The sequence below is a fragment of the Ambystoma mexicanum genome, chromosome 1p (genome assembly GCF_040938575.1).
Source record: "Ambystoma mexicanum isolate Mex_15411 chromosome 1p, UKY_AmexF1_1, whole genome shotgun sequence".
Lineage (NCBI taxonomy): Eukaryota > Metazoa > Chordata > Amphibia > Caudata > Ambystomatidae > Ambystoma > Ambystoma mexicanum.
This window is the reverse complement of record NC_090921.1, coordinates 1,303,662,516-1,303,689,874: the sequence shown is the minus strand read 5'-3', so window position 1 is coordinate 1,303,689,874 and position 27,359 is coordinate 1,303,662,516. Positions and strand designations below refer to the sequence as shown.

General features: G+C 46.6%; 1 protein-coding gene across 1 annotated transcript in view; it reads left to right on the top strand.

Annotated features, from left to right (window-relative positions):
- Window positions 1-1,933: 1,933 nt before the first annotated feature.
- The window catches only part of LOC138453328 (ferritin, lower subunit-like), a 64,173-nt gene continuing 38,747 nt past the window's right edge, over window positions 1,934-27,359 (top strand). Inside the window, exons 1-2 of the mRNA XM_069606051.1 lie at window positions 1,934-2,124; window positions 13,320-13,466. Of these exons, the coding sequence (XP_069462152.1) occupies window positions 2,023-2,124; window positions 13,320-13,466 (249 nt within the window). The 5' untranslated portion in view covers window positions 1,934-2,022. The remainder of the gene's footprint in view (window positions 2,125-13,319; window positions 13,467-27,359) is intronic.

Below are 27,359 nucleotides of genomic sequence, written 5' to 3'. Positions count from 1 at the left end.
TTGCGGCCGACGCCGCCCATCTCTCCTCCCCTCCCATGTTGCGGCAGAGTCTGCATCCAAGGTGGGGGGAAGGGCGCAGCCACCCATGCGGCCGACGCCACGGACTTCCTCCGTCTCCCTCAGGGGACGGGCGGGCAACTTGCCCACCATGTTATCTTCGCGGAGCCAGTGGGAGTTGGGCCCGCCACCGCATATCATCTTTGGGGCACACGGGGCCCATATCCTCGTCGTCATTGTTGGGGGCTGCTCCGGATCACCGGGCAGCCCCATACTCAGGTCGGGGGGCACCGGACAGGACACACTGGTGCGGCGCTCATGCCGCGGACTCATGGGTGGGGGGGTCACCCCTCCCGCTCTGGACCACCGGAGCGCCACACGTGGCCGGGGGCACCAGGCGCACCACGGCCCCGGCACTGGGGGCACCCAGGCTTGGGCTATCACACTGGCCATGGTCACATGGCGGGGGAGTCACCCCTGGATGGCGTTGCCCAGCAGGGGCGCCATCGGATGGCGTTGCCCGGCAGGGGCACTGTCCTCGAGCTGGGCCCCGTCCTTGGGCCCAGCGAACACGGTGCAGCACCAGCATGGTGCTTCCCAAAGAACGTCCAAAGTTTCTGCCTTGACTGACGAGCCCGAAGCAGCTCGTCCATTTTATTGACGTGGTCACATGGGGGACTGTATGTGTGCTGTGGTCACATGGGTAACCCATGTGACCACTGCACACATACTGGACTACACCATGTCCTCCTACAGGGGTGACATGCAACAGTCTCCACCCGTATCATGAAGTGCAATTTTTGAAAAGGTGAAAGATAGAAGTAATAGAAAGATGAGGTAAAAGTTGCAATGTGAATTTATGGCACAGTGAATGGAGAAGTAAAGACTTATATCCCTAATAAGAGAGTAGCCAAGTAGGTTGGATCCCTGCCCGGATGGATAAAAAACAGGTGTTTGGCGAGCATGTTAGTCTTTATATCCCTAATGGGGATTACAAACCAACCCAAGCCATTTTGTTGGGAAGGATTCCTGATCGGAAGGTGGGTTTTGAGCAAAAGCAACCACTGTGACTAACTAGAGGAACAGACTATTACAATGGGCATGCCCGTGTCCCCACGCCCGCAGCTCCCATTGGTACTGCTTACGAATTGAGTACGGCATGTGCTACCTGCTCCCGTTATTGAGGGACGAGCCCCTCTTACTTGGAACAAGTAATGCTACCACTGGCTCATCATCCAGTAATGATCATGGCAGTTAAATCGTGTGCGAGGGTCGCCTTTCAAAATCATTAATAGAATATATATTTTCTGTTATCAGCATTGCGACCAAACGCGTTGCTCTGTTCTCCCGACTCCGAGATAGTTAAGGGGTGGGCTCTGTTTGTGAACGTGGGGGGAAGTGGTGTGCCTGTGTGATAGACGTTGGGGAGGAGAGCACGCCTCTTACGCTGCTGTACACATGGAGGTGGGAGGAGTTTACTTTGAGTGAGGCTTTCGGATCTGGTAGAGTTGGGGGAGGGGGAGCGGAGAAACGGCCACTCTTGTACCTGCTGCTCAGTGTTGCCAACCTAGCGACTTTCTCGCTATATTTAGCGAGAAAGTACGTCCCCCTAGCGACTTTTTTATAAAAAAGCGGCTAGCGAGAAATCTAGCTACTTTTTTCAATTGGTTTGGAGACTTGCTCATTTATGCAAGTTTCCAAACCAATTGAAAAAAGTGCTGTAATTCGCCCGTTTTCTAACGGGAGTAATGTAAAAACACACAAATAACTTAAAAGGGAGGTGTTAAAAGGGGAGGGGGCCACAGTAAAACACACTTATAACTTAAAAGGGAGGTGTTAAAAGGGGAGGGGGCCACAGTAAAAGCCATAAATCGCAGGGGGAAAGAGGAGGTAATTATGCAAATTGGGCAGTGACGTCATCTAGCTACTTCTGGCGACTTCTAGGGGAGCCAATAGCTACTTTCTTCACTGAGGAGTTGGCAACACTGCTGCTGCTGCACACACACACAGAGGGACCTAACTAAGATGGAGTCTCAGGTCAGACAGAACTTCCACCAGGAGTGCGAAGCCAGCCTCAACCGGACGATCAACCTCAAGTACCATGCGTCCTACGTCTACCTGTCCCTGGTGAGTGGCGCTACGCGGACGGCAAGCGTGACGGACAGAGAGGAGTGGAGCTGTGTAAGCTGCACATGTGCGGATTGGGGCTGCCTGCGCTTGCTCCTGGCTTTGTTTGCATCCTCATCGGGCACTGTACATGCACGCTTCACTGTATGTGATGCTTGTGTATTTCCTTAAAATGTGTTTAGTTTATCTATATATTGACTTCTTCTGTCAAGTGCACGCGTGCTGCCTATGAAGAATGGTTCTGCCCAATTAAGGGTGCGCCTTGTATACTGTGTGGGTGCCACCGTTATATACGGCAGTACAGCCTGAAACTACTAAAGCCTAGCAGGAGACAACTTTCGAGCTCTCTAGATGGCTGCAGTTAGTTTTACCGTGCCCATAGCTCGAGGCTCCCCATGTTCGTGCATGAGCACCCCACAAGGGCATGGTTTTACTCTGTATTCTGGAATTTGCACCGTACTTAATTTGTAAATAAGTGGCAGGGTCTAGCGTCTGCATGTGCCTGCTGAATGCCACTGATAACAGAGGCACAGCAAATCCTGTGTCACAGCAGGCTGGCTGGCTAATGATGCAAAAACCGGGACACATTCAAATGTCTCCTACTTGTGCACAAATCCATCCAAGGCAAGGCCGCACTGTTGTATATATCCTCTTCTATTTAGAAACAAGAGGGTGTGAGGTGTGCACACGAGTTCCCAGCTTTGTGTACCTTCTGCAGTTCAGTTGCTCTTCTCCTCCAAGAGCTTTCATGCCTCTTGTAATCTTCAGGTAGTTCAGGTGTTGCTGATTAGTACCAATTTTGGCCTCAGGGAATTCTGGTAGCTGTAGTCAATTCTGGTAGCCAGGAACCAATTGCACAATATAAATTCCACGGTCGGGGGAGGGAGGAAAACCAACATTGTCTTAAGTGGGGCATGGGTGACCCCGGTGCTGCGCCTCGGGAACCCGGGACTCCCAAATCAATATTTAGAAAAAAGAGGGGGTGAGACGACCTCTAGTTCCCAGCTTTGTGTACCTTCTGCAGTTCAGTTGCTCTTCTCCTCCAGTCCTCTTCTACCAACCACTACGCACCCTCTTGCTGCCTTTGCTCTGCCTCCTTTACAACCCTTGTGGCACCTTGCCTACCCTGTTCTTCCTCTCTTTCACTTTTCTTGCTCTGCTTACTTGGAACACCCTCCCCTCTGCAATTTGAAACACAGTCCACATTGATGTATTCAAAAGCAAATTGAAAGCCCACCTCCACGTTTCTGAGCTACCCTTGTGACTATAAAATTGCAAACCGGTAACGGTCTTGGTGAGTTACCCAGCCATGGCCTGGGAAATCCTGAGGGCTCTATGTGCTGCAGGTGTAGCCTTGTGTGTGTTGGTTCGCTTAATGTAGGTATGCTGCAAGTGTACACCTGCTCGCTGGCGTTCCACCACCTCTGAGCACTTGGAGTGTGTTATGTCTCCCTTTAGGGCGAACATGACCAAGAGTTAGTTCCTAGCACTGTTTTGGATGTAAATACAACTTAATCCACATGCACTCTGTATCATCTAAAACCAATGAAAATATATTGAAAACATTTATTTTGATGGCCATACAATAGGATAACTTGAACTCTACTTAAAAAAAATAAAAAGAGAAAATAACTAGATCATTGACCAATCATGTTATGTTACTTTGCATTTATATAGTTCCTTATGTACCATTGGTATGGTCTGAAGGCGCTGGTAGGTTGAACGCCCGTGGGAACCGGAGTTCAAGTCAGTAGAGAGAGACAAAGGTGCATGTGAGCACCGGATATGTGTGCAGCTGGTGTGGAAATCGTGTAATAGCTGCTTCTTAGCGGTAGGTGTGGTGGTTGAGAGATCAGGAGTATGTGTTCGTTCTGGCAGGATTTATCCAGACCGAAAGTGACTGCGTTAGGCCTGAGGAGAACGCCTGGCTGGGGGGGGGTGTAGCCAGCAGTGTTTACTTAGAGTGATGGGGAGTATGCGTTAGATGTTGGTATGAGAACAGTTATACCGAATGGTGTCATAGTATCTCTGTGTTCTAGTTGAATGGTGATGTAAGGAGAGAGTAAGCGTGGTGATGTGATATGATGGGTTACATGCTCTTTCAAACGTTCCATGCACTCCAAACCATTCCATGTAAGTCACGCAATTCTATGCGCTCCAGTCCACTCCACGCACTCCAGTCCGCTCCAGGCATCATGTCTCAGACATACAATACATTCATACTACAAAAGACCAAGGAAATTTGAGTTAATTTATACATTCTTTGGCCTTTTCGATAAAATAGACAAATAGTGACTACAAAAGAATTCCACACATTCACTTATTAGCTAAGGGTGATATCCTGTTCTGTGTCCTAGAAAGCATCTCTAGAACACGGAACGCTAAAAAGATGCAGCTCCACATTCTATGCACAGTAGTTAGTTGGGGAAGTGAAGCAATGAAGAAGGCTGTGCTGGGGGTTGCTACTTATGAACTTAAATAAAATACATGTTACCCAGCTTACCTGGCGTGTGATCCTGCTTCACATCAATGGTGACGAGTTAGCAGTGAAGAAAGCTACCCCCAGCGTACTGCTATTACGTGCCTGCAGAGGGCCCTGAGTTGTGCCTGCCACTCGGCTGCTTCGTAGAGGTCAGTGTGTTCCTACATTCCCTAATCAGCCGTTTCAGGGAACCCTGACGGGCGAAAGTAAGTGCTCCTCTGTCGCTGCGTTGCCGTGGAGTTTTTGGATGGCGAGGAGGGTGTAGCACCACAACGTTTTGGGGCTCTGCGAGAGGTGGATGATAACTTGGGGCTGTGAACACCTACTCTGTCCATTTGATTGAGGCAACGTTCCCAACTAAGAGGACTCACAAAATAGAATAAAGGATGCTGCGCTCTGCGTGGTGCGGCCAGCTTAATTGTTGTAGGGTTGCCGGAGCAACATCTTACCTTTGCTACGCGAAGTGAAGAAAACCTGCGTTTGGCACACAGCTGTCGTATGGATAAACAAGCGTTGCTAATGTGAGAGCATCAATAAATGCGAGGATATCAATGTTGTTAATAAAACGATGCACCCATACGGTCAATGTAGGTTATTGTGTGAATCAGCCAAGTGGGTGGCTAATAACTGTTTTTACACTTGTGAAACTAACGATCAGCATTCCTCTGAAGGGGGTCTTCTCGTCCCACATTTGCAAAAGTAATTCCTGAAAAAATGGCTATGCCTGGTGTGTTCCAGGGGCCCACCATATTTATGGCTTCAGCTTGCTCAGTTAAAATGAAGTGGAGTCAATGGATAAACGTATTCCTACATTACATAAAGGCAGCATGTGGAATCTCTTTTTCGAATGATAGAAAAGTTTCCTTGTTGATGCTTTTTTTGGGTTACGAAGGACAAAGTATTTACCCTGTCTCAGTTAGTTGGGGACGTTGGTGGAGAGTTGACAGAAAGAGAGAATAAGGAGACAAATGTGGAGGTTCTGAAGGTTACGGAGAGGAAACAAAAGGAGAAAATAGGATGCAAATGTGGTGAGGACAGTAAACGAGCTTGAGGGAAAGGCCAGATGAAAACTGATGAGCAGTTGTGTTTTTCATTGTGCCAGTAGCTCTCTTTTTGCTGCTTCTGCGGTTTGCACTGGACGGATGTAAGAGAAAGGGGTACTTTGCCAAATGTTGCAATAATTTTCAATTGGGTCAGAGGAAATTACTTTGTGACAGAGGAGGAGGAACAAGGAACGTCTGAAGAAAACTAGGACTGGCATATAGAGAACATTGCAGTTAATGTTATAAAGGATGTTGATGAGGAAGAATGTGAGTCTGTATTTCCTGATATGTGGGAATACTGCTTAAAAAACAGACGCTAGACCCAGCCATACCTACGAATTACCGCCCAATCACCACCGTGCTATTCCTCCTAAAAATCATAAAGTGGCGTACTTACAAATTCAGAAACACCTTGAAACCAACAACTTGTTAGGAGTACGGCAGTCTGGCTTCCGTCCTCCGCACGGGACCGAAACAGCACTCTTAGACCTAAAGGCGCAAATCGACGAGCTAAGGGATCAAGGAAAATTAGCCTTACTCCTCCTTCTGGAATCGGCTGCATTTGACCTTGTTGACCACAAGGTCCTTTGTAGGCATCTGGACATGGCCGCGCACTTCTCTGAAGAAGCCACAGATTAGATCCAATCCTTCCTCAATAATAGGACCATGAGAGTCTTCTCCACCACTGCGGCAGCAGACTCTATCCCCATCACATGCGGCGTGCCCCAGGGATCGTGCGTTTCTCCTACACTTTATAACATCTTCACGAAGCCCCTTTTCGATGATCTGGAACTTCTTGGTATCACCTACACTAACTATGCAGATGATACTCAGATTCTCCTACCACTTACTGGTGATTACGACAAGGATTTGGCCTTGGTGAATAGGGTGTATCTCCTCATCCAGGCATGGATGGCTCGCGGACTATGCCTGAATGATGACAAAACGGAAATCATTATCCTGGGCACACCCTCTACCCTCAAAAAACTGGGCCCAAGCTACCCCTCTTTTAACATCGATAATAACCAAATCACAACCGCTCACGTGGTAAAAACTTTGGGTTTGTACCTGGACTCCACCCTCTCCTTCAACAAGCAGGTCAATGCGATGGCTTCTGCCACCGCCTACACCTGTAAATTGATAAGAGTAGGCAAACCTTTCCTATCCAACAATAGTTGGATCACACTTGCGAGAGCGCTCGTGCTATCAAAGTTGGACTATTGCAACTTGCTCTACATAGGGGCCAAAAAGGAAATTATCAAAATAATTAAAATCTTGCAGAATAACTCGCTTAGAGCTGCACTAGGCATTCCTAGGAGAGCCCACATCACCGAACTTAGAAGAGCCAATAACTGGCTTTCTACTCAGGAAAAAATCTAGCTAAAAGTAGCTTCACTTGTTCACAAATGTCTTGTGTATACTCTATGTATATTTCGTATATATTTCATGTATCTTTACTTACCATGTGTTTGTAACTAAGCTGTAAGTTGTCATAAAAATAAGCCCGTTACCCCCGGGTCTGGTGCGCAACACAAGTAATAAAACAAACAAACGGTAAGGAGGTATCGATGATGACTGATGTTGCTTATGTGTAAGGATATTTTTGAGCAGTTACTCAGAGGTGATGTGCGAAATCTGCTTAATGTGGATGTGAATCCTGTGGTTATAATCTTGACAAAATTGAGCTGTTGGCATATTTCAATGCCCAATTTGATTTCAAAGGAAGATCTGTTTAGGGAAAGATATGCGACAAAGAGAGGGGCAACCTTGCTGTGGTGGTGTGATCAAAAAAAGATTACGGATAAGACTTGACCCGAACATGCATGAGCAAGTGCTGCATGTAAATGCCTCGCTGTGTGAAACGAGGAGTATTCAAGAAGTGTGTGGTAAAGATCAAAGGAATGAGACCTCAAATAATCTTGAAGAAAGCAAGTGTACCTTTGGCTGCCAAATTATGTTCCGCCCCATTTGGTATTGAGGAATGGGGTAAAGGAGTTTGAAAAGTTGTGCAGCATGGGTGTGATTGAAGTGCCAGGTGGCGTGCAATTGATTTTGCCATTAGTAGTTGTGTGTCGACCTCTTGAATAGATGTGTTGTGGTGGATAGGTATCCACTGCAAAATAGGAATGAAATGGCTGCCATGATAGGTGGTGGATGGTTTGTGAGCCAGATATTGAGCAAGGAGGAGTGGTTGAAGGCTGTGAATGATGATGCGATTCTGATGCGCATCAGACTTTATGTAGAGTCGTCATGGATGAATGAGTGGTTTGGGTCAAGGAGAAAGAACTTTCTGGGAGGTGTGCGATGAGTGGTGTGTTGTGAATGGCTTGTTATAGATGGATGGGGCGTGTGGTTCCTCTAGCCATTCGAAAGAAGATTGTGGATCGGGCCCATGAAGAGCATGTAGGGGTGACTCGGACCAAGTCGGTTCAAAGAAGTGAATACTGGTAGCCAGGTTTCAATCGAGATGTGGAGAGGAGGTTGGCAGATTGGGTTGGTACTGTAGGAAAGGGTGAGGTGGCTTAAATGCAGCCCATGGTGGGGAGTGATGTACCTAGGAAGGTGTAAGATGATTTGGCTATGGACATTTTAGGACCTGTGAGGAGATAGAGGAACATGTATTATTGTGTTTGATTCATTTGTTGTCCTGTTGGACAGAGTATAACGTTGCAAGAGAGGCTAATGGAGAGACCATAGAGTTTATTCAGGAAGTGTTTGCGAGAGAGGGGGTGCCCAAAAGCATTCAAACTGATAATGTGACACAATTTGCTGGTGGCTACTTTGCGGAATATGCAAAGAGGTGTGGAATAATGCATAGAAGGTCAGCATCAAACCACCTGGAAAGTAATGGCATGGTGGAGAGGACGAATAGATTCTTTATGGATGCCATTCGCATGGCAGGCGCTTGCGGCATAGATAAAAGGGTGGCTGTCCAGGAGAGATTGTATGCATTTCATATGTCACTGCATGCAGTCACAAGTGTTAGTCCTTTTGAAATTATGAGATGCCGGAAGGCTAATACAAGTGGTTCCCCCATTGGCTCGGAAAAGCGAGAGAGACTGTGTGGTGGACGAGTTTCTAAACAAAACAAAAAAGATAGGGAAGTGGGTGATGAGAGAGAATGACCAGAGGAAAAAAGGAGTTGAGGGTGCAGTGTGAAGATTGGGTGAGGATTAGAAAAGGTGTAGTCAAGAAAAGGGGAGATTTTTTTGTGTTCAGAACCCATACAGGTTGAGGCTGTGAAGTGGCTGTGAGAGGCAGTCATGTGTGGAACAAAAATAGGATTGCAATGGTGGAAAGGAGAGGAGATGTGTTATGATGTGTCCTAGATAGCGTCTCTAAAACACGGAATGCGAAGTAGAATGTATTGTTTGAGAGGCAGCTCCACATTCTATACACAGCATTTGGGGAAGTGAAACTGATAAAGAAGGCTGTGCTGGGGTTGCTACTTATGTGCTTGAATGACACATGTTATCAAGCTTACCTGGCGTGTGATCCTGCTTCACATCATATCCACACTTTGGCATCACTTATTTGAAATTACCAACCTGTTTCGACGTAACGCGTCTGTATAATTTAGTGGCACCGTTTTCCTCAGGGTCTAGAAAGAATTGTAACTTTCCATAATGACGTATCCTGATGTTATATTCTGTAAAACAAAATAGTGATTTACTATTTCTTCATAATCTATTTAAAGAATGAACACATCTTCTTGTGCCATCCATATTTCAAAACCAAAAATAACATTGAGAACTTAATACATTCATCTATCAATTGCCTGTGGGAAGACAATAAACGACTTAAGTGAGAAAGATGATGCCGTTAATTGAAGTTACCTATGAAGTGTCATGATATTCTGCGAAAATACCTGTTGGCAATGTTATTTTACATGCACCAACTTTGTTGAAAATTTGTCAATCTGAAAAAAGGGAAAGATGATTTTTTTTTTTCTTCCATATTTTTACCAGTGTCTTTTAAATACATGGTGGATTTTTGAATAATCGGGAGAAGAACTTTAGATAAATTGCTAGCGGGTCAAATATGCTATCGGTACTAGCAACGATGGGTCTTGATGGTGGGTTCTTCGGGTCTTTATGAATTTAAGAAGACTGCAGAATACTGGTGTTATTGGAAACTCTTTGGTCAAGAATATTCTAGTTTTTGATGTAATCCATTCATTATGGAAAGCCTTCTCTAATGTATCCTTAATGAGACATGCAATCATCTGTGTTGGATCTTGGTCTAGTGGATCTTGGTCTAGTGTAACACATGTGTCGGTATTGTTAAGTAAATCCATACATTGTGTACTATAGAATGTGGTGTCCATTATCCCCAGTGCCCCGCCCTTATCTGCTGGTTTGAGTGTATGTGAGCTATCGTCCGCAAGATTCCTCAGTTGACTCTGTTGCTTCCTGATATTATGGTGCAGAATCTTGTTAAAATGAACAGCCTTCAAATCGGAGAGCATCTTCTTTCAAACGGATTGATCGCCATGTTGTTAATGTGTTGGCCAAAAGTACTCTTGGTTTCATCTCAAGATAGTCAAAGGATACTGACAATTCCTCTTGCATGGTTGCAAGTCGAAGAAGACTTCCCTTTTTTCCGATTAGTCTGAACAGATTAGTCCTCTCTTCAAAAAAAAAGGCAATGCACTGTGTCGAAGTAAAGGACAAGCCTAAGCTCAGAAGGTCCAGTTGGCTCTTAGAAAGATATTTACTAGAAATATACATGATTAACTTGCCACTTGTTTGTTCTTTGACCTGAGGCTTCTTGATGCCTCTTCTTCTTTCTGAAAAAGAGGATGTGGTCTATTGGACATAGATTTGTTGGTCTATGGCTCGTGCTTATTGCCACTGTGATCTCTAATGTACCTAAAGAGGTGGATTGGCACCACGTAGGATCAGTCTCACCTGTCTCTTATCTATTAGCTGCTAGCAGGGGTGTTGCTGCTCACGTCAATATCAATTTGTCGAAGTGTTTTGGTATGTGTCTATTCTCTCACAGTGGTCTATTGATTTGATAAAACTCCTGCCAAGTGTATAGAATATCTTGGGAATAATCCAAGGAGTCATGCTGTTCTCTGTCCTTCTTATAGAATTCTAGCAAGGTGTTAATGTCCGTAAGGATGGTCTGGAGTTCTTCCCTAGTTTTGAAGGCAGACAGTTGTTTCAAATCTCTACCTAAATGAGACACCGATTTTGCTAGTTCCTCAATAGTCGGCAGTTGAGATCTAATGAACATTTGTTCAGAATGTACTCCCACCGTTTAACAAAGTCAAGGCTGTACTTTCATAAGGTTGGACAAAGGTAGACCCTAAATCCTCTGGGAATTCTTTGGGCAGACATTTCTCTGCAAATTAATTCCTCCAATTGAAAGATAATGCAATCAGGATTCGCTGTAACTGGGGAAGTAGACTCAATATCTTTAATCAAACTCTGGATTTGATTTGCGTCTTGTTCATCAAATGCTGTGTGACAAGACATTTTAAAATGCAGTCTTTAAAAGATAGAGCCTGATTCACAGAAAGTTTTTCTATGGGATTGCACTATTATAAAACGCTTCTGTGAATCGGGCCCCTATGCTATAACTTCTCCGTTGTAGCACTATTTCAGAGTAATCTTGCTCATTAAGGCAGCTAGTGAACACACTCGTCTTCTGCAGCATGAACAAGCTCTCTTTCCTATCTGGCAACGGAAAACAATTCTGTGTGAGCGCTCCAACATGAAACTTGAAATGGATGCCACCTGTGCCCTGCAAAGTTCAAGGAATACTACACTTTGAATTCCCTTTTGCAAATAATTACAATTTTGTGGACGGCACCATATTTTGCGCTTTTCAAAGCGATCGCAGAATCGCTATAAACTCGAGGGTCAGATTGCTGCCTGAAGATTTGGAGCTGTGAATGGTCACGGAACTGGCTTCTGTTGCAAACTGGTTTAGTTTAGAAATGGGTGGTGTTTACTTGATGACCAGAGAAACCCCTTCCTCAATCGTCCCCCCCCACATCTGACACCAACTAGGTGACCTGAGCGAGCCAAGCATGTCTACCATAGGTGAAGTAAGGTCAGTGTCTGGAGGCTGTGTTTCTCAGATTATTTTCTATAACTGGGTTTTGCAACCTGTGGCTCTCCTGATGTTTTGGACTAGGTTCCCAGGAACCCCCTTGATGACTATGCTGGAATAATCTTTGGTCTTTGGTTTCATCAACCACAGTTAACCTCAAACACCTTTTTTTTTTTTTTTCGACACGTACCAACAGCATAAATATATTTGTGTATGTTGGTAGGGGGGTTGGTGGGGTTGAGGTATGGGAAGAGTAGGAGTATTGGGGACCAAGCGAAGAAAAGTATTGTACGACCAACAGGGTTCGAACAAAAGGTGGTTGAGGAAATTGGGGTTACTGAAACCCCATGCAACCTTTATGCTGGTTTGGGATGATGAGCTATTTTTCAAGACCACCAGACAGCCAAAAGTTGCCAGAGCACTCGGGTTTCATGTGGCCATGTTTAGTAAGACCACCCAGTACTGTTTTTTTTTTGGCTTGGAATTCTCTCACTTGTAGTTTTCTTAAATTTCAAATGGGGAAAGAAAATACGTCAATCCCAGGATATAAAGAGGCTGCTGGGGGGCAGGACGGGATGGCCTTTTCATGCATGGCCATGGGAAACTTGAGATCTCGAGGTTACAAAGCCTTGATCTGGAACTATCAGTTGTTACCTTTTACCCTTCGCAGCTGGACGAGCCTTCGTTCCCTGTTTTTACAGTATTGTAATCCTTATTTTAAATTAGAAAGCTGAACTAAACTCCTCATTTCTACACGGGTTCTTTCTCACCTAGAGTATTCTGCATTTCTTATTGGTCTCCCTGAGTATCTCGGCCCTCTCCGCTCTATATTTGACACTTCTAACTACTTCAGGACTATGACGGGTATTGAAATTAAGATTGGATAAATGGGAGCTAATAGCAGCTTGCAAGTAATCCAGCATTAACCAGTGATCAGAAGCTGCCATGGCAGGACAAGGAGCTAGTACATAGTGTTCCGCAATTCTAACTTGGACAAAATTATATTTATGCATTTTATGTTGGTTATTTATGAGCCTATATGCTTTAAATGTTGTATAGATATGTCCTAATGTTGATATTATAGATTGTCCCAAATACGCAGAGTTAAATTCACCTAGGCGTGTTTGTTCTGCCTCGGTTGGCCTAGGGAGCCAAAAGTAGCTCCTGGTAGTTGTTGGTGTCAAACTAACTAGGCTCTTCTAGGCTACATGTGATCGGGTGTGTGGCCGGTGGTGATCACAAACTTGTACTTGTGCTGTTCTCAACTAATGTGGCACCATGGCTTTACTGCCCGGCCTAGCAAGCAAATGTGTTTTGCAGGTTTGATGACTTGTAAATGCAGCATTACAACTCCTGTAACGCATTGGTGTAAATCAAAGTGCACTTTGAAGACGGAGGACGAAAGTAAGGCAGGAACATTAGTTCTGCTTTGTGCCCTAAAGTGAAGAAAACTTTCCATAGCTGTAAAGCAATGTACACAATGCTTTTACGCCTTGGTTTACTGCTACACCCTCAGTAATAACCTCTGATAATGTTTCATGTAACATTTGATGTCTGCTGTGTAACACACAACTTTGCTTTCTATTTTTCTTTTTTCTTCTCCTCAGTCTTATTATTTTGACCGGGATGACGTTGCCCTAGGGAACTTCTCCCGTTTCTTCCGGGAGCGCTCAACTTGTGAGAGGGAGCTGGCCGAGAAGCTCATCAAGTACCAGAATGAGAGAGGTGGACGGGTCTTTCTGCAGAGCATAGAGGTACGCTATCTCCTCCCCCAGCCACAACATTAAGTAGTACATGAAGAAAAGAAGGTGGGCGGTAGATTAAAACGGGCAATGATGTTCATGGTTATGTGATGTTGTGGTGATCACGTACGAGTGATCACTTCATGTGTTGGGGCGCCGTAAGGCACAGGGAGCATGGTGGGTGGAAAGGGAAATGGTTATTGAAGTTAAGAAGGAGGTTCAGTAAAGATGTGCTAAACCTCGCTTGGTGTCCGCGCCTTTGTATTCCCTGCACTGCGCCATACATAAAGTCCACACTTCGGTTGCTTTGCTGTAAGCAACACGACACTGGTGACAAAGAAGACCTACTTGTCCATCCACCAGGCAGTTGCTGTGTAAACATGTTGCGGAGCATCACATTGCTGCAGCGGGCTGGAGAGCTGGAGATGCGCTTAAAGACACGTGGAGCTTCGGAGCTTACCAGCCAGAGGTATGAAGCTGCATGGGGCAATCCACAAGCATTAGTTATGCTTCCTGAGGTGCTGGGGGGCTGCTTGGCACAATGAGGACCCTATGCCACAAAAGATAATAGTAGTACAGTTGGAATATTGGTGACCACGGTCTATTAACCAGACTGCCTCCTGCTGCTTGGGGCACCACCTCAGTTGGATCCGGAGGTTAGCAACTAGGCAAGGTCTGCCTACACATCAGAGTTCGCCCAGAAAGTCTTGGGCAGTGTGTCTGTGCAGACGGTGGAAAAATCACTCAGTACATCATGTCAGACGCAGACAATCTTACTGTGCCCACTGGTTCCATGTCTTTATAGCGAATTACTAAATAACGAAAACTTTTTCAGTGAAAGGAAAAATAAAGAAACATTTCGAGTTTATTTTCTCTTTTTTATTAATTTGGATTTGGGGGGGGCAAACCCCCTGTTTCCCCAGCTTTTTTTACCCTCCTCAACCCCCCCCCACCCTTTATCCCTTACCCCACCCACATACATACATACCTTTTACCAAACATTCATTTATTTTTCACTGAAAATGTCATTCGTTATTTATTTTTTGTTCTTAACACTGTATACCGTGCCCACTTCACCGCAGGGAAGCCTACCATCAAGATTACAGGACAACTTGACCATGCAGTTGCCTGACCATTTTGACATCATGGAGACCAGCAATCTGGGGCCCAGATGGGACTAGGTTGCCCAGAGACTGACGTCTATATTCGGACCATAGGCTCGCTGGACGATGATAAAAAATAAAAAATAAAACGGTTTCTCACTGCCCATAGGGACCAACGTGAGAGACATTGTTGATGAGCTCCCTGCGGATTCCACAGACTCCTATGTTGGTTTAAGAGCAGCACTCCCAGAATATTTTAGCCCACTCACCAACGTGGACTACGAGTTCCACGTGTTCACACATCAAAGCAGAACAAGGGTGGGTCTATAAACACATTTGTCATGCGTCTACGTGTCCTTATGAAGCACTGACTTTAACAATTACTTCAATGAAAAAGCCCTGAGATCCCAACTCCTTGCGGGATGTGAATCTTCTGTGTTTTGCAAATGTCTTATTCAGAAGCCTCGGTTGCTGGACAAGATCTTGCTGGCCAGGTCTGACACAGCGCTTGAGCTACAAGTGGAAGCTATGAACAACATCAACATCCAAGTGTCCGCCCAACCGTCGGAAGCCATTCACAAGGTGATCACGTTCTCGATGCACCAACACAGCAGCAACCCTTTCTGTTACAGATGTGGATATGAATTTCCACATGAAGGCACGTTCCCTGCCCTGGGTTGTCAATGGGCAGCATGTGGGGAGAGGACCATTTCAAGGTGGTATGCCGTATGTCCTACAGTCACACAAGAGGGAAAGGTGAAAGTTCTGGGACGCAACAACCAAAAGACACGCCAAGCACACACCAGATGGGGTTGTTGACCCCATACGAGCCCTCGCACAGATGACAGAAAGAACAGCAAGAGTAGGGCCATCATCGGGACAAACTAGTACCAGAATGGCATTCTCATCGCTCCTCCAGCTCGCGACCCCAGAGCAGGCCCAAACGCTATGTTCGATATCTGGTGGAACAATCTGCCTTGGACAGTGGCTCTAGCTACTCCTCAGCGGAAGAACCAAGGAGAAGGGGCAGCTCCAAATATTCAGCACCGGAAGGAACGAAGAGAAAGGGATACCTGTATGCTCTGGGGAACCCTACAGCCAAAGAACACCACCCTATTTTATTGCTTCAAGAGCATGGGCTATCAGTGGACTTTCTAGTGGACACAGCGGCAACCGTTAAATTCATTAGTGAAGAAGTAGATGGCAAGATCCCTCATGCTCCCAGACTCAAAGTGGCGGAGGTGAACATCTACCACTATGGGTCCAAGATACCTCTGCCTTGCAAAGGATCTTTCATGGCTGAGTGCAAATATAAGGGCTAAGCCAAGACACTACCCATCCACGTGCTCGAGGCAGCAGCAGAAAGTGGATGTATCTTGAGCTTCAAGGCAGCTCTGGACATGAGACTGATCCACATCCGGCATCGCCTCATGGCTCATAAATACACTGATGCCACTGAAAAGTTGTTCCCCGAACTGTACAAAGTACTTGGAAAACTAAAGAATAGGCAAATTAAGTTAGTTACACATTGATCCGAAGGTGTGCCCAGTAGCCCAACACTACAGGGGAATACCGGTGAACATCCAACAGCGAGTGGAGGAAGAGTTACACAAGCAACTTGAGCAGGACATTGTGCCAGCGACAGGATCCACTCCCTGGGTCTCACCCATAGTCCTGGTCCATAAGAAAGTATCTGATGACATCAGGATCTGCGTTGACATGCACAGGACCAGTGAAGCAATCGTGAGGGAGAAACATTAAGCCCCAAGAATCACATTCATGATCCATCTGCTAAACGGAGTACAGATATTCTCCAAGGGCTCTTTCTCCTCCACAGGGCGTACCTCTGATCTGTACCCCTCCCCGGAAGGTCTTTAAGGCTGGCAACATTCTTCATATTGCCATTCTCAACTCTCGTTCTGCCTTTAAACACTCCTCTGACATCTGCCAACTCCTTGAAGAACTAGACCTTGATGTCCTTGGTTTAACTGAGACATGGTTCATGGCCAGCTCAGTCACGAGCTTTGACACTCTCCTCCCTGATGGCTACAAGATCCTCTCAGCACCCAGATCCTCCCGGTCCGGTGGGGGGGTAGCCCTGATCTTTCCTGAGTGGATTCCTGCCTCTATCATTCCCACTCAGACCTACTTCTCTTTTGAATGCCTTGTCTGTAGGCTTTCTCTCTCGCCTACCCATTCTCTTACCGGCCTCCTGGTCAAATCACCTCATTTCTCTCTGAGTGGGCAGACCTCTCCTCTTCCCTCCTGGCCTCTACCACTCAACTTATCCACCTCGGTGACCTAAATATACATTTAGATTCTCCTTGCTCCTCCTCTGTACTCTTCCGTGACCTCTGCGACTCCCTCTCCCTGTCCATCCTCCCCTCTGGCCCGACTCACTCTGCAGGGCACACACTCGATGTCTTGATCTCCTCTGACCTCCCCCTCGCCATCCCTCTGACCACTCCTCTCTCCTGGATCGATCACTCCCTCCTCTCATCTCATCTCTCCCTCTCTTCCCCCCCCCCACCCCCCCCTAAGCCAAGCCTACCCCAACACTGCCACCTACCTTCTCGGACATCCGGCCCATGAAGCGTGTGTCAGTTGAGGCTTTTGCCGCCACTTTCTCTCCCCCCCACCCCCCTCCACCTTTGGCTGTCTCTCATCCTGATACAGCCCTGTCTCTGCTCTACTCTTCAATTTCTGATATGCTTGATGCTCTTGCCCCTGTCATGAGGATCCGTTTGAAGTCCAAAGCCAAGTGCAATTCCTGGTATGACTCTGACCTAGCTACACTTAAACGTAAGTGTTGGGCAGCTGAGAGGAAATGGAGGACTTCCTGTTCATCCTTTGACAAACTGGCCTGTCGCCTGCTACAAAGGCAATACCGACTCTCTGTCCTCACCAAGAAGAGAGTCCACATTCAAGCTCGTGTCTCTGCGGCATCCAACAACTCGGCCGAACACTTTAAAATCTGCAAGGAGCTGGCCAACCCTGCTGCAGTCTCTACCCCTCCTGTTGCCTCACAGGTTCTTTGCAATGCCCTTGCTTCTCACTTCATTTCAAAAACCCAGGATATCCTGTCCACCCTCTCCACCCACACTCCTCCTCTTCCCTCTCCATCTGTGCTTGCTGACCCTCCTTTAGCCACCCTCCCACCATCCTTCTTGTCCTTTCCTCTTTTCACCCCTGACGAGGTTGCTAGACAAGTCAGATCTATGAAAGCCTCTTCAAAACAGGTTCATCCCTGTTCCTCTAAAACCATCAAGGACCACATTGACACCCTCGCTCTGGCCCTTGCTGATTTTTGCAACCACTCCTTTTGCCTCTGGATCCTTCCCCTCCCCTCTGAAGCACTCCTTTGTGCATCCTCTTCTCAAGAAACCCACAGCTGATCCTTCTTGTCCAGCTAACTATCGCCCAATTTCCATTACTCCCTTTCTTGGCAAACTCCTGGAAAAGTCCTTCATTCCAATTCTGTTGGCTGTCTCCATGACCACCAGTCTGGCTTCAGAGCTGCCAGAAGCACGGAAACTGCTCTCCTAAACATCCGTGAAGATCTGCTCACCAACCTTGACTCTAACATTCCATCTGTCCTCATCCTCCTCGATCTCTCTTCTGCCTTCGACACGGTCAACCATACCATCCTGCTCAACCGTCTCCGTGAAAACCTGGGTATCACTGATCAAGCTCTGGCCTGGCTGACCTCTTTCCTTTCAGATCGACCCTCCCAGGTCCAACTTGGGTCCTTCCTTTCATCTATCTTCCTCTCTACCTGTGGTGTTAACCTCTCGCCCTGGCTTTTCAACCAATACCTGGCAACTCTCGCCCACTGCATTGCCATTTTCTGCTCAAATTTCCAGTGCTACGCTGACACTCAACTCATTTTCAAGCTGCCCTCTGCCACCTCCTCTCCCTCTCTCATCTCTGATTGCCTAACTGCCATTCAAGATTGGTGTGCTGCCAATGATCTTTGTCTGAATGCCAGCAAGACTGAGATCCTCCTCATTCGCACACCTTCACCATCCTTTCCCCTCACTCTCTGGCCGGCCTCCCTTGGCCCTCCTCCTACCCCACCTGCGAGGTTAAGAACCTCAGGGTCATCTTTGACTCCACCCTTTCCTTCTCTGCCCACATCTCTGAGGTCTCTAAAAAGTCAAATTTCCGACTGCACCTCCTCAGAGGTACTCTGCCTTTCCTCTCCTTCCCCAAGAAGCTTATGGTATCTCAAGCTCGGCTTCTCTCTAGCTTGGACTATTGTAACAGCCTCTTTCTAAATCTACCTGCCTCTACTCTCCGCCCTCTGCAACAAATCCAGAACAGGACTGCGAGACTTGTCCTTGGCCTCAAGCCCTGGGATCGTATCTCTCCAGCTCTGAAATCTCTCCACTGGCTCCCAGTGGATGCAAGGATTAAATTCAAAACCCTCTGCATTGTCCACAAGGCTTTCTGGGGCCTGGGTCCAAAATACCTTCAGCTATCCCTCAGCAAATAATACCTCCCCTCTCGAGCTCTTCGCTCCTCTACCTCCAACTCACTCAGGGTCAGTCGTTTTTCTAAGAAAGGAGCTGGGGGTAGATCTGTCTTTGGCTGGGGCCTCCCTCTGTAACAGCCTCCCTGCCACCCTAAAACTTGAGGAGAACCATCTCTGGTTCCGGAAGCACCTCAAGACCTTCCTCTTTTCTTCTGCCTTCGCTCCCCCTCTCCCCTGCTGATCTGTTCTCTCTTGGCACCGTGCATCTGGCCAGCCTCTGTCTTTTGGGCCCAGGTACCTGCTCATCGTGCCACCCTCCCCGCACTGCCTCCGGGCCACCCCTTGCACTGGGGTCTGTATCTGTACCCATACAGCCCCCCCTTTTTCTTCCTGCACTTATCAGACCTACCCTGTCTGATGCCTTAAACCTAGCACTTGCAAATTGCTGGCTGCATTACCACTGTTTGTTGCCTTTATTATTTATTGTTATTTATCTGTGTCTCCTCTGCTTCGCACTTTCCACCTCTTCCCCCCCTTCCATGCACTTTTCCCCTCCCCCCTCTCCCATGCACTTGCGCGTTCTCGATGTCACTGGGCCTAGTAAGATCGCTGCTTTGTTCTCCCCTGTTCCCCTCCCTTGCCTTGTCGCGCTCTGAAATACTTGTGTACGAGCACGATAGAAATAAAATATCAATCCAAGCTGGACCTGAACAAAGGATACCACCAGCAAGAGCTGAGTGAGGAATCCAGATACATAACCATCTTCATCACTCACCTAGGGCTTTTCCGGTATAAGCGCCTTAGTTTCAGTGTGTCCACAGCTGCAGAAATCTTTCAGGCCGAAATCTGTGTCATCAAACGCATCCCCCAACTGCCTGAATTACAGTGACGGTATACTGGTGTTTGGAAAAGATCCGAAACAGCATGATACCTAAGCAAGGATATGCATGGCACTAAAAGCCACCCCACCTCACCCCCAGTAAGGACAAGTGTGAATTTTGCAACAGTACTTTGCAATTCTTCGGATATGCGTTCTCCCATGGAATAACGCCGGACCCAGAGAAAGTGACTCCACTTACCAACACCAACCCGCACAGCAACGTATATGATTTGCGCTCATTCCTGGGGCAGCCAGTTACTGCACTTGATATATACAAAACTTTGCTTCAATGAGTGAACCCCTTGTATGCTCACGAAGAAACCGGTCCCATTAGTGTGGTCGGAGGCCTGTCGGGAAGCATTTGAAACCTTCGGCTGCGCACCTCAACTGCTAACAATATGGCATAGTTGAACACTGCCAGAGACACTGAGATCACAGTCGATGCCAGCCTTTTGCGTCTAGGGGCCTTCTTGGCTCAAGTGTACCCAGAATCGCCGAACAGCAGGAACCTCTCCCAGACGGAACAGACATATTTCCAGGCTGAGAAAGGAGGATTAGCCGTGGTGTGGGCCTGTGAACATTTTAATTTATTTGTATATGGAAAACCATTTACCATCGTGACAGACGACCAGGCTCTTCTGTTTATTTTCTGGAATCGCCTGGTCAAAATGCCTCCCCGAATTGCAAGATGGGGTTGAAGACTGCAGGACTACAGCTTTTCTCATCGTACACAGGCATGGTAAAGATAAGAATCCAGCAAATATTCTGTCTCTGCATCCAATCCCCTAGGCCAAAACTAGCTCCACGATGGCAGACCAATACATTCACTGTGTAGTCCAAGCGGCCACCCCAAAGGGGGTTGAAATCTCACAGATAGCTGAAGAGTCGGAGAATGACTAGGCTGTTAAGAATATCCTGCCGTGCTTGAGGTCAAGAAAGTGGAAACAAGCTAACCACCTGTCTGGAAGTATAGTGAGAAATTGTGAGATTACTGCTTGTCATTGAGGAACTAACATGGGCAGAATGATTGCTCTTGAAAGGGACCAAGATAGTGATACCACAAACTTTGGGTATTAGAACTGGCACATGAAGCACATAGGGGCATAGTATCCACAAAGCGGCTCCTGTGCCAGATTATCTGGTTCCCCCACCTGGATGGAAAAGTAGAAGCATTGCTCAAAGACGTGCACCATCCTTAATCCACACACCAGACCTGAACCTTTGCAAATTACAGAGCTTCCTGAAAAAGCGTTGGATGTAGTCGCCATCGATTTCTTTGGACCCATTGCTGGGGGGGGCGACTATATACTTGTAGCCATGGATGAATACTCCAGATTTCCAGACTGGCAAGGTGACCTCCACAGCAGCCTATCGCACCATCCCGGCCCTGGATAGGATGTTCACGGCATATGGGGTTCCACAGGTGGGGAAGTCTGACAAAGGGCCCCCTTTTACAGGGCAAGACCTCAGGACTTTTGCCAAGCGTATAGGCTTCAAGCATAGAATAATAACCCCAAGCTAATGGATCAGTAGAACGTTTTATGAGTACATTAATAGAACTGTCCAAATAGCCCACATGAGCAGGTAAACTGGTGGAAAAGGTACTCTACCAGCTTTTGAGAGGCTACAGAAATACACTGCAAAGCACCACAGACAAGGCTCCATCAGAAGTCCTGTTTGCGCGCAACGTCAGAACACGACTACGACACATCACGCTGCCCGAGGAAATATATCCAGAAGCTCAGGTCCTTAGAGAACGAGATTCCTGTGACAAAGAAGGGATGAAGCGCCACGCAGATGCCAAAAGACCAGCTTAAAAAGCAAGCCTCCATGAAGGGGACACCGTAATAGTGAGACAGCCTTGCACCCACAAGCACACTGCAGCTTTCAGCAGTACCCCGCTAACCATCACCAGAATCAAGGGATCCTTGGCATTGGCCGGGGATGTACACTGTCAAGTGACGTGAAATTCCTCACATTTCAGAAGGTTTCCTGAGACATTGAAGGTGAGAATGGAAGGTGAAGAGACACATCCAGAGGAGATGGAGAAGAGTCTGGCAGTGACTGGGACCCTCTGGGTCGTTCCAGCCTAGAGATGGGTCTAGGTGAGTCATAATGGTCGACCTCAGAGAGCCAGGAATAAACCTTAGAGACTCATTATCAAAGTGGACTGAAAGTTGACTGATTAAAAAGGGGGAGGATGTGATGTTGTGACACTCATGTGCGAGTGATCACGTAATTGGGGAGGGCGCGGGGCGGGCAGAAGGGGGTGGGGGGATTATTGAAGTTATGAAGGAGGTTCAGTAAAGAAGTGCTAAACCCTGTTTGGTGTCCGCGCCTTTATTTTGTGAATGGTGCGGTGCGGGGAATACGAGGTCCACACTGCGGGTGCTTTGCTGTAAGCAACCCGACAGGTTTTATATTCTAAATGAGGGACGACTTTTGCTGCAGGCAAGCATGGGAAACCCTACTGTCAAGGTTTCAGACTGAGCAGTAAGAGAAAAGAGATTGGGCCTCATTACGACCCGGGCGGACTTCGCGGTGCTAAATGCACCGCGAAGCATGGCGGAAAGCCGCCGATAGCGCCATGGGGGTTGGCGGATTTACCGCCCCATTCCGACCTCGGCGGAGCGGTAAATCCCCAATCCCCATTCTGCCCTTCCCCATTCCCATTTTCGCCCCATAGGGTATAATGGGAGTGGGGAAGGAGTTAATTACGCCACCGTAAAATACGGTGGCGTAATTAACAACGAGGTCCCGTAGCGCCATGGTTTTCTCCGGCTGGTAAAACCAGGCGGAGAAAACCTCCATGGCGCTACGGGAACTCGTAGTATGGCGGAGAGGTACGCCATGCACTACGCTGGCGTAATACCCTCTCCGCCAGGGTCCTAATGAGGCCCATTGCCTTGTTATAGAAATGTGCTATTTTTCATGAGAAAACATGCGACACAGAAGTCCTTTTTTCTTTTAAGTGATTTTCTTGTAGTCTACAGTAGTGTCAATCAGTACGTATAACACATTTCAATATTGATGAAACAAGATATATGGCCTCATTATAAGTGAGCTGGTCTGGAAATAAAGGTGTCGGTACCAACGTTACCGGCACCTTTTCCGGACTGGCTCACTTCGAGTCTGCCGATAGGGGTTGTGAACTCCCGGCAGGCCTGTCCTGCCAGTAGGGCAGATCTTTCACAGAAGCAACGGTGCCGGTGCGTCAGGGCTCCCATTCCCAGACTCCACAAGAATGGGAACTTACCGTTCCAAACGGTAAGGCAAACTGTTTACATGATGCGCCATTTTTTTAGGTGACACTGCAATTCCTCAGGACGTCTATCATGTGTTTAAGAACTTAAGGTGCACCATTGATGTTCATGTGAGGAGAGGAGTGCACAGTTTTAAGGTACAGGTAGGTAACGGCGGGCACTTTCATGGCATGATTGGAATGTTCAACTGTCTGGGCGTTGGTATCACTTTTTTGCTGGGTTCCTGCCCTCTCGAATGTTTGATTTGTGGCAGTGGATGAGAAGTTGGCTGCCAACTAGCTAATCATTAACGGCACCAAAGCGCACGTGCCAGTTAGTATCTTGGGGGCTGTTGTACAATTTGTAACTATCTCCGAATTGGATTGGAGGCAGGGGTAGATTGATGTTCCAACACTGTTGTTATGCCCTGTAATTGTAATAAATCGTATGGTTTAATGTGTGGAGCTGATAGCACAGAAATGCAGGAGGCGAGGTGCTGAATAACTGGTGCTTTATTGCGAAGGAGCAAAGCTGCATATATAGAGCGGCGCCCGCCCCCGCAGCACCGAGCATTCTCCCTTCCTTTGCTTACACACTCCTTCCTTTGTATGCGTGGGGGAAGGGGCGGGCATCTGAACAATCCACTTTCTACCCAGAAGGCTGCTGCCTCCTGGGGTCGCATGACACGAGGAGCTTCTTCCCTAGAACAGTTTGAAAACAGCATTTTTTTCATCGTTGCATGGAATGCTTTGGACTATTTTTTTAAGGGGCCTGAAGCTAATTTTGGAAAAACACCTGGGGCTCATTTATAAAGAATGCAGTTTTCATTCAAAGTTAAGCGAACACCTCTACCCTGAAAACAGGATTCGAAAAGGTTGCCAATAAATGTGGATATAACTTTGCAAAAGCAGTGTACTTTGGGTCTGATTCACAAACGAAAGCCAAAAACCCCTTTTCAGTGGTACTCTTAACTGGCAAAAAACATTTTGTGTGTATAACTGAGTGAAACACGTTCGTAAAAGGGATGTTATCGTTAGGTTGATTGGAAAAGAAAATGCAAAGAGCATTGTTAAATGGGGTGTTATGGTTGTAGTGGAAAGCATCGAGACCATAAAAGATTTCTAAAAGAACACTAAATACAGCCACTGCCAGGCACTGTTCAGGACATCTCTCATTCTGCTGATGCCCATGACAAATCCGATCTTGCAATTGTCAGTTAATTGTTTATGTATTTTAATATGTGGTGGTACTTGCATCTACTATAAAATGACTCTAACCAGTTACTGAACTTGATATATTGTTTTTGGGGGGGAGGGAGAGTTAGCTATTTTTTTTGTTTCTGAAGGCCGGTTCAAAGTGCTCATTTGGGCCGCAACCATTACGTACTGAACTTCAGTGTTTTGTCATGTAGCTCTTTTCTGGAGCATGGCCTTCAGTCAATGCCCCTGTACCCGCAATGTAGGCAGGGTTGCGTGGTGACTCCCACCCTCTTCAACTCTGTTTCAGTCATTGTTTCACTGTGGGAGTCGGGACCGAAAAATCCAGTAAAAATGGGAACTGTAATTCTAAACTGGCTCGCTTTTCCAGATGTTGTTCTGTTTTGATAAGACTCCGATTGGTCTCCCTAAAAATGTGATCCTATTCTTTCACTATGCTGTCCAAAACAACTTAAAAATAAATGGGCAAAAATCCAAGGTTGTCATCTTTTCCACCAAAAAACTGCCAAAAGGCATCATGTTGAAGGTGGGAGACCAGCCTTTGGAAAGGGTGACATCCATGAGACACTTAGGATTTAATCTTTCAAACAATCTGTCTCTGTGGGCCCGGAAGGCTCTCTTCAAAGGGGGATTCTCAACCTTACTAAATAAAATGAAGCAAATATACTCACAGCTTTGTTGTTACTCGTTGGTACCTTCAGAACGTGGAACCTGCTGTCCTCTATGGTCTTGGTATGGTCTCCTTTGACACAGACATCTCTTAACGCACTCCAGGGGCTGCTTTGGAAAAGAACTTTGGGCCTGAATAATTCTGTGCCCAATGTTGTTGTCAGACACGAACTAGGACTTACTACTTTGGCGGCAAGAGCCTTATGGAGATAAGTTTGTAGAATACGCCAAAATCCTAAACCTACCAAAGAATTCCTTATATCAATGCATGGGCGCGCTATCTTCCCTTCAATTGGCCTCTACTCTGAGTCAGTACAAGTCCACTCTGTGTAAGACCTTGCGCCTAATAGAGTCCTCACCAGAGAAGCTGAAGGGAGATCCAGGGGTGGCGAAGCGAAAACTGTTTGCAACGGATTGGGCAGAAACTTTGGACTTACTGGGGAATTTGTCCCTCTACAGGGAATATGCAAAATCGAAAGGAAGCAATCCAATCTCTGTGTCCTTGTTTCCTTGCCAAAAGATTCGGGGTGTATACTTGCGCTTGGGTCTGAACCAATTTTTCCACTCTGGAACAGAGTTCTAAGTGGGACAAGACAGTAACCAACACCGACTGTAGGTTCTGCATGTCTAAATCGGTGGAAACACTCAAACACATTGTGTTGCTTTTGCGTAGCCGAGGTTACGTTGCTTGGGTTCAGTGCTACTGTCCGAAATGTTTTGGGTTATGTTAATGTGGGGAAATACATTTTGGCTCTGTATGCTTTTCTAGGTGTTTTTTTCAGGGAAACTAGCTGAATTTTAACTATTTGGTTGCAGCACATGAAATGCCAATAACTGATTTTCACTGGTTTTCATTTTATATGAACTGTTAACAATTACTTGGAAATGTCTTTCTTTCCTTTTTTCTTTTGTATTGTAAGACCTAATGATTTTTCTTTCTTGTCATTGTTTTGTGAAAAGCTTATTTGTGTAGGCTAAAACACAATTAAAAAACAAAATAATATAGGCACTTATGTCTTCTGCCCGAGTTCTACCATCCTCCCCCCCCACCACTACCCACAGTGACCACTTGACAGCCTGCCGTACTACCAATTGGACCCAATAGCTACCCCCCTCGCATTACTTTTACCAAGGCCATAAGGAGCCACTTGGGCCACTGCTGGCAAGTGGACCAACAGTCGGCGCTTTGCCTTCCACCCACCCCCCCGCCAAGTGATTTTTGCCACATGCTACTTATTGAAGGCGCCATTTTGTCTGAATGCTTCACCCCTGTGATGCGACTGGCAGTTTTTCTGGTAGGACTATTCCCTAGCCCAAATATAATCAGAAAAAATACACCTATAGGTTGGTGCAATGTCTTGCCATCAAGGTATCCGAGGTCCGGTCTGACACTCCGTGGCGAATCCTCATTAAGGAAAGGCAATTTTGCAGCAACTGGAACACCAGTACTTCACATTGTATCTGAGACCTTGTGTTGGGCGGATGGAATTAACACAGAATGCAGAGAGGTTACTGTTTGGGTTATGGCATTATTTGAGCTAATGGCTGATTAACGAAGGGTGAATACACACCTATGGAGGTTACACCTTGGTAAGTGTGTTCAAGTAACTGTGAATGACTTCTGACAAGAATATATCAGGACAGTTCTGAGTACTGCAGTTAGATTTTTAATAAAACTGCAGTTTACGTGTTTTTAGATACACTTGATTGAGAGTAACACAAGATTCAACAGTATTTACACATTTTGAAGGTATAGTAGCCAGTTTGTGAGTGACACATTTTCAAATATTTGTAACGTCTTTTCAATGCTTACACATCCACTGAGTGGTTCTTGGGAAGGAAACCAGTGAGTTTAGTGAGGTGATAGCATGTAATAGTCAGCACATATACATCAAAACAATGAGGGGTTGAACAAGGACAACGCAGACAATATAACAGTCAACACGACAGTGTTTCGGCCAGAAAGTGAGCTTGGATGAGCTCTGATGGTGTGGCCTTCATCAGGACGAGATATTCCAAGGCGGGAAGTATATTGTGAGGTCTGTTGAAATAAACGGACAGGGTTTTATAGGAGTGGGCACATTCGTTGAAAACTAGCACAGGTAGAGGTATCAATACATGAAGGACTGGTGCTTACCGGAACTTCGGAGCGCAGTGGCTCAGGGAGTGGCAGTGTCAGCAGTACACTGGAGGATCTTCGAGGTCCTAGAAGTGGCCGTTCCTGTGGAAGTAGGAAGGACATGGAGGCTGTGTTAAGCCATATGAGTAGTGGAGCAACTAAGGGTAAAAAAGGGGTAAGAGCAAGCTTACCTTGAGAACC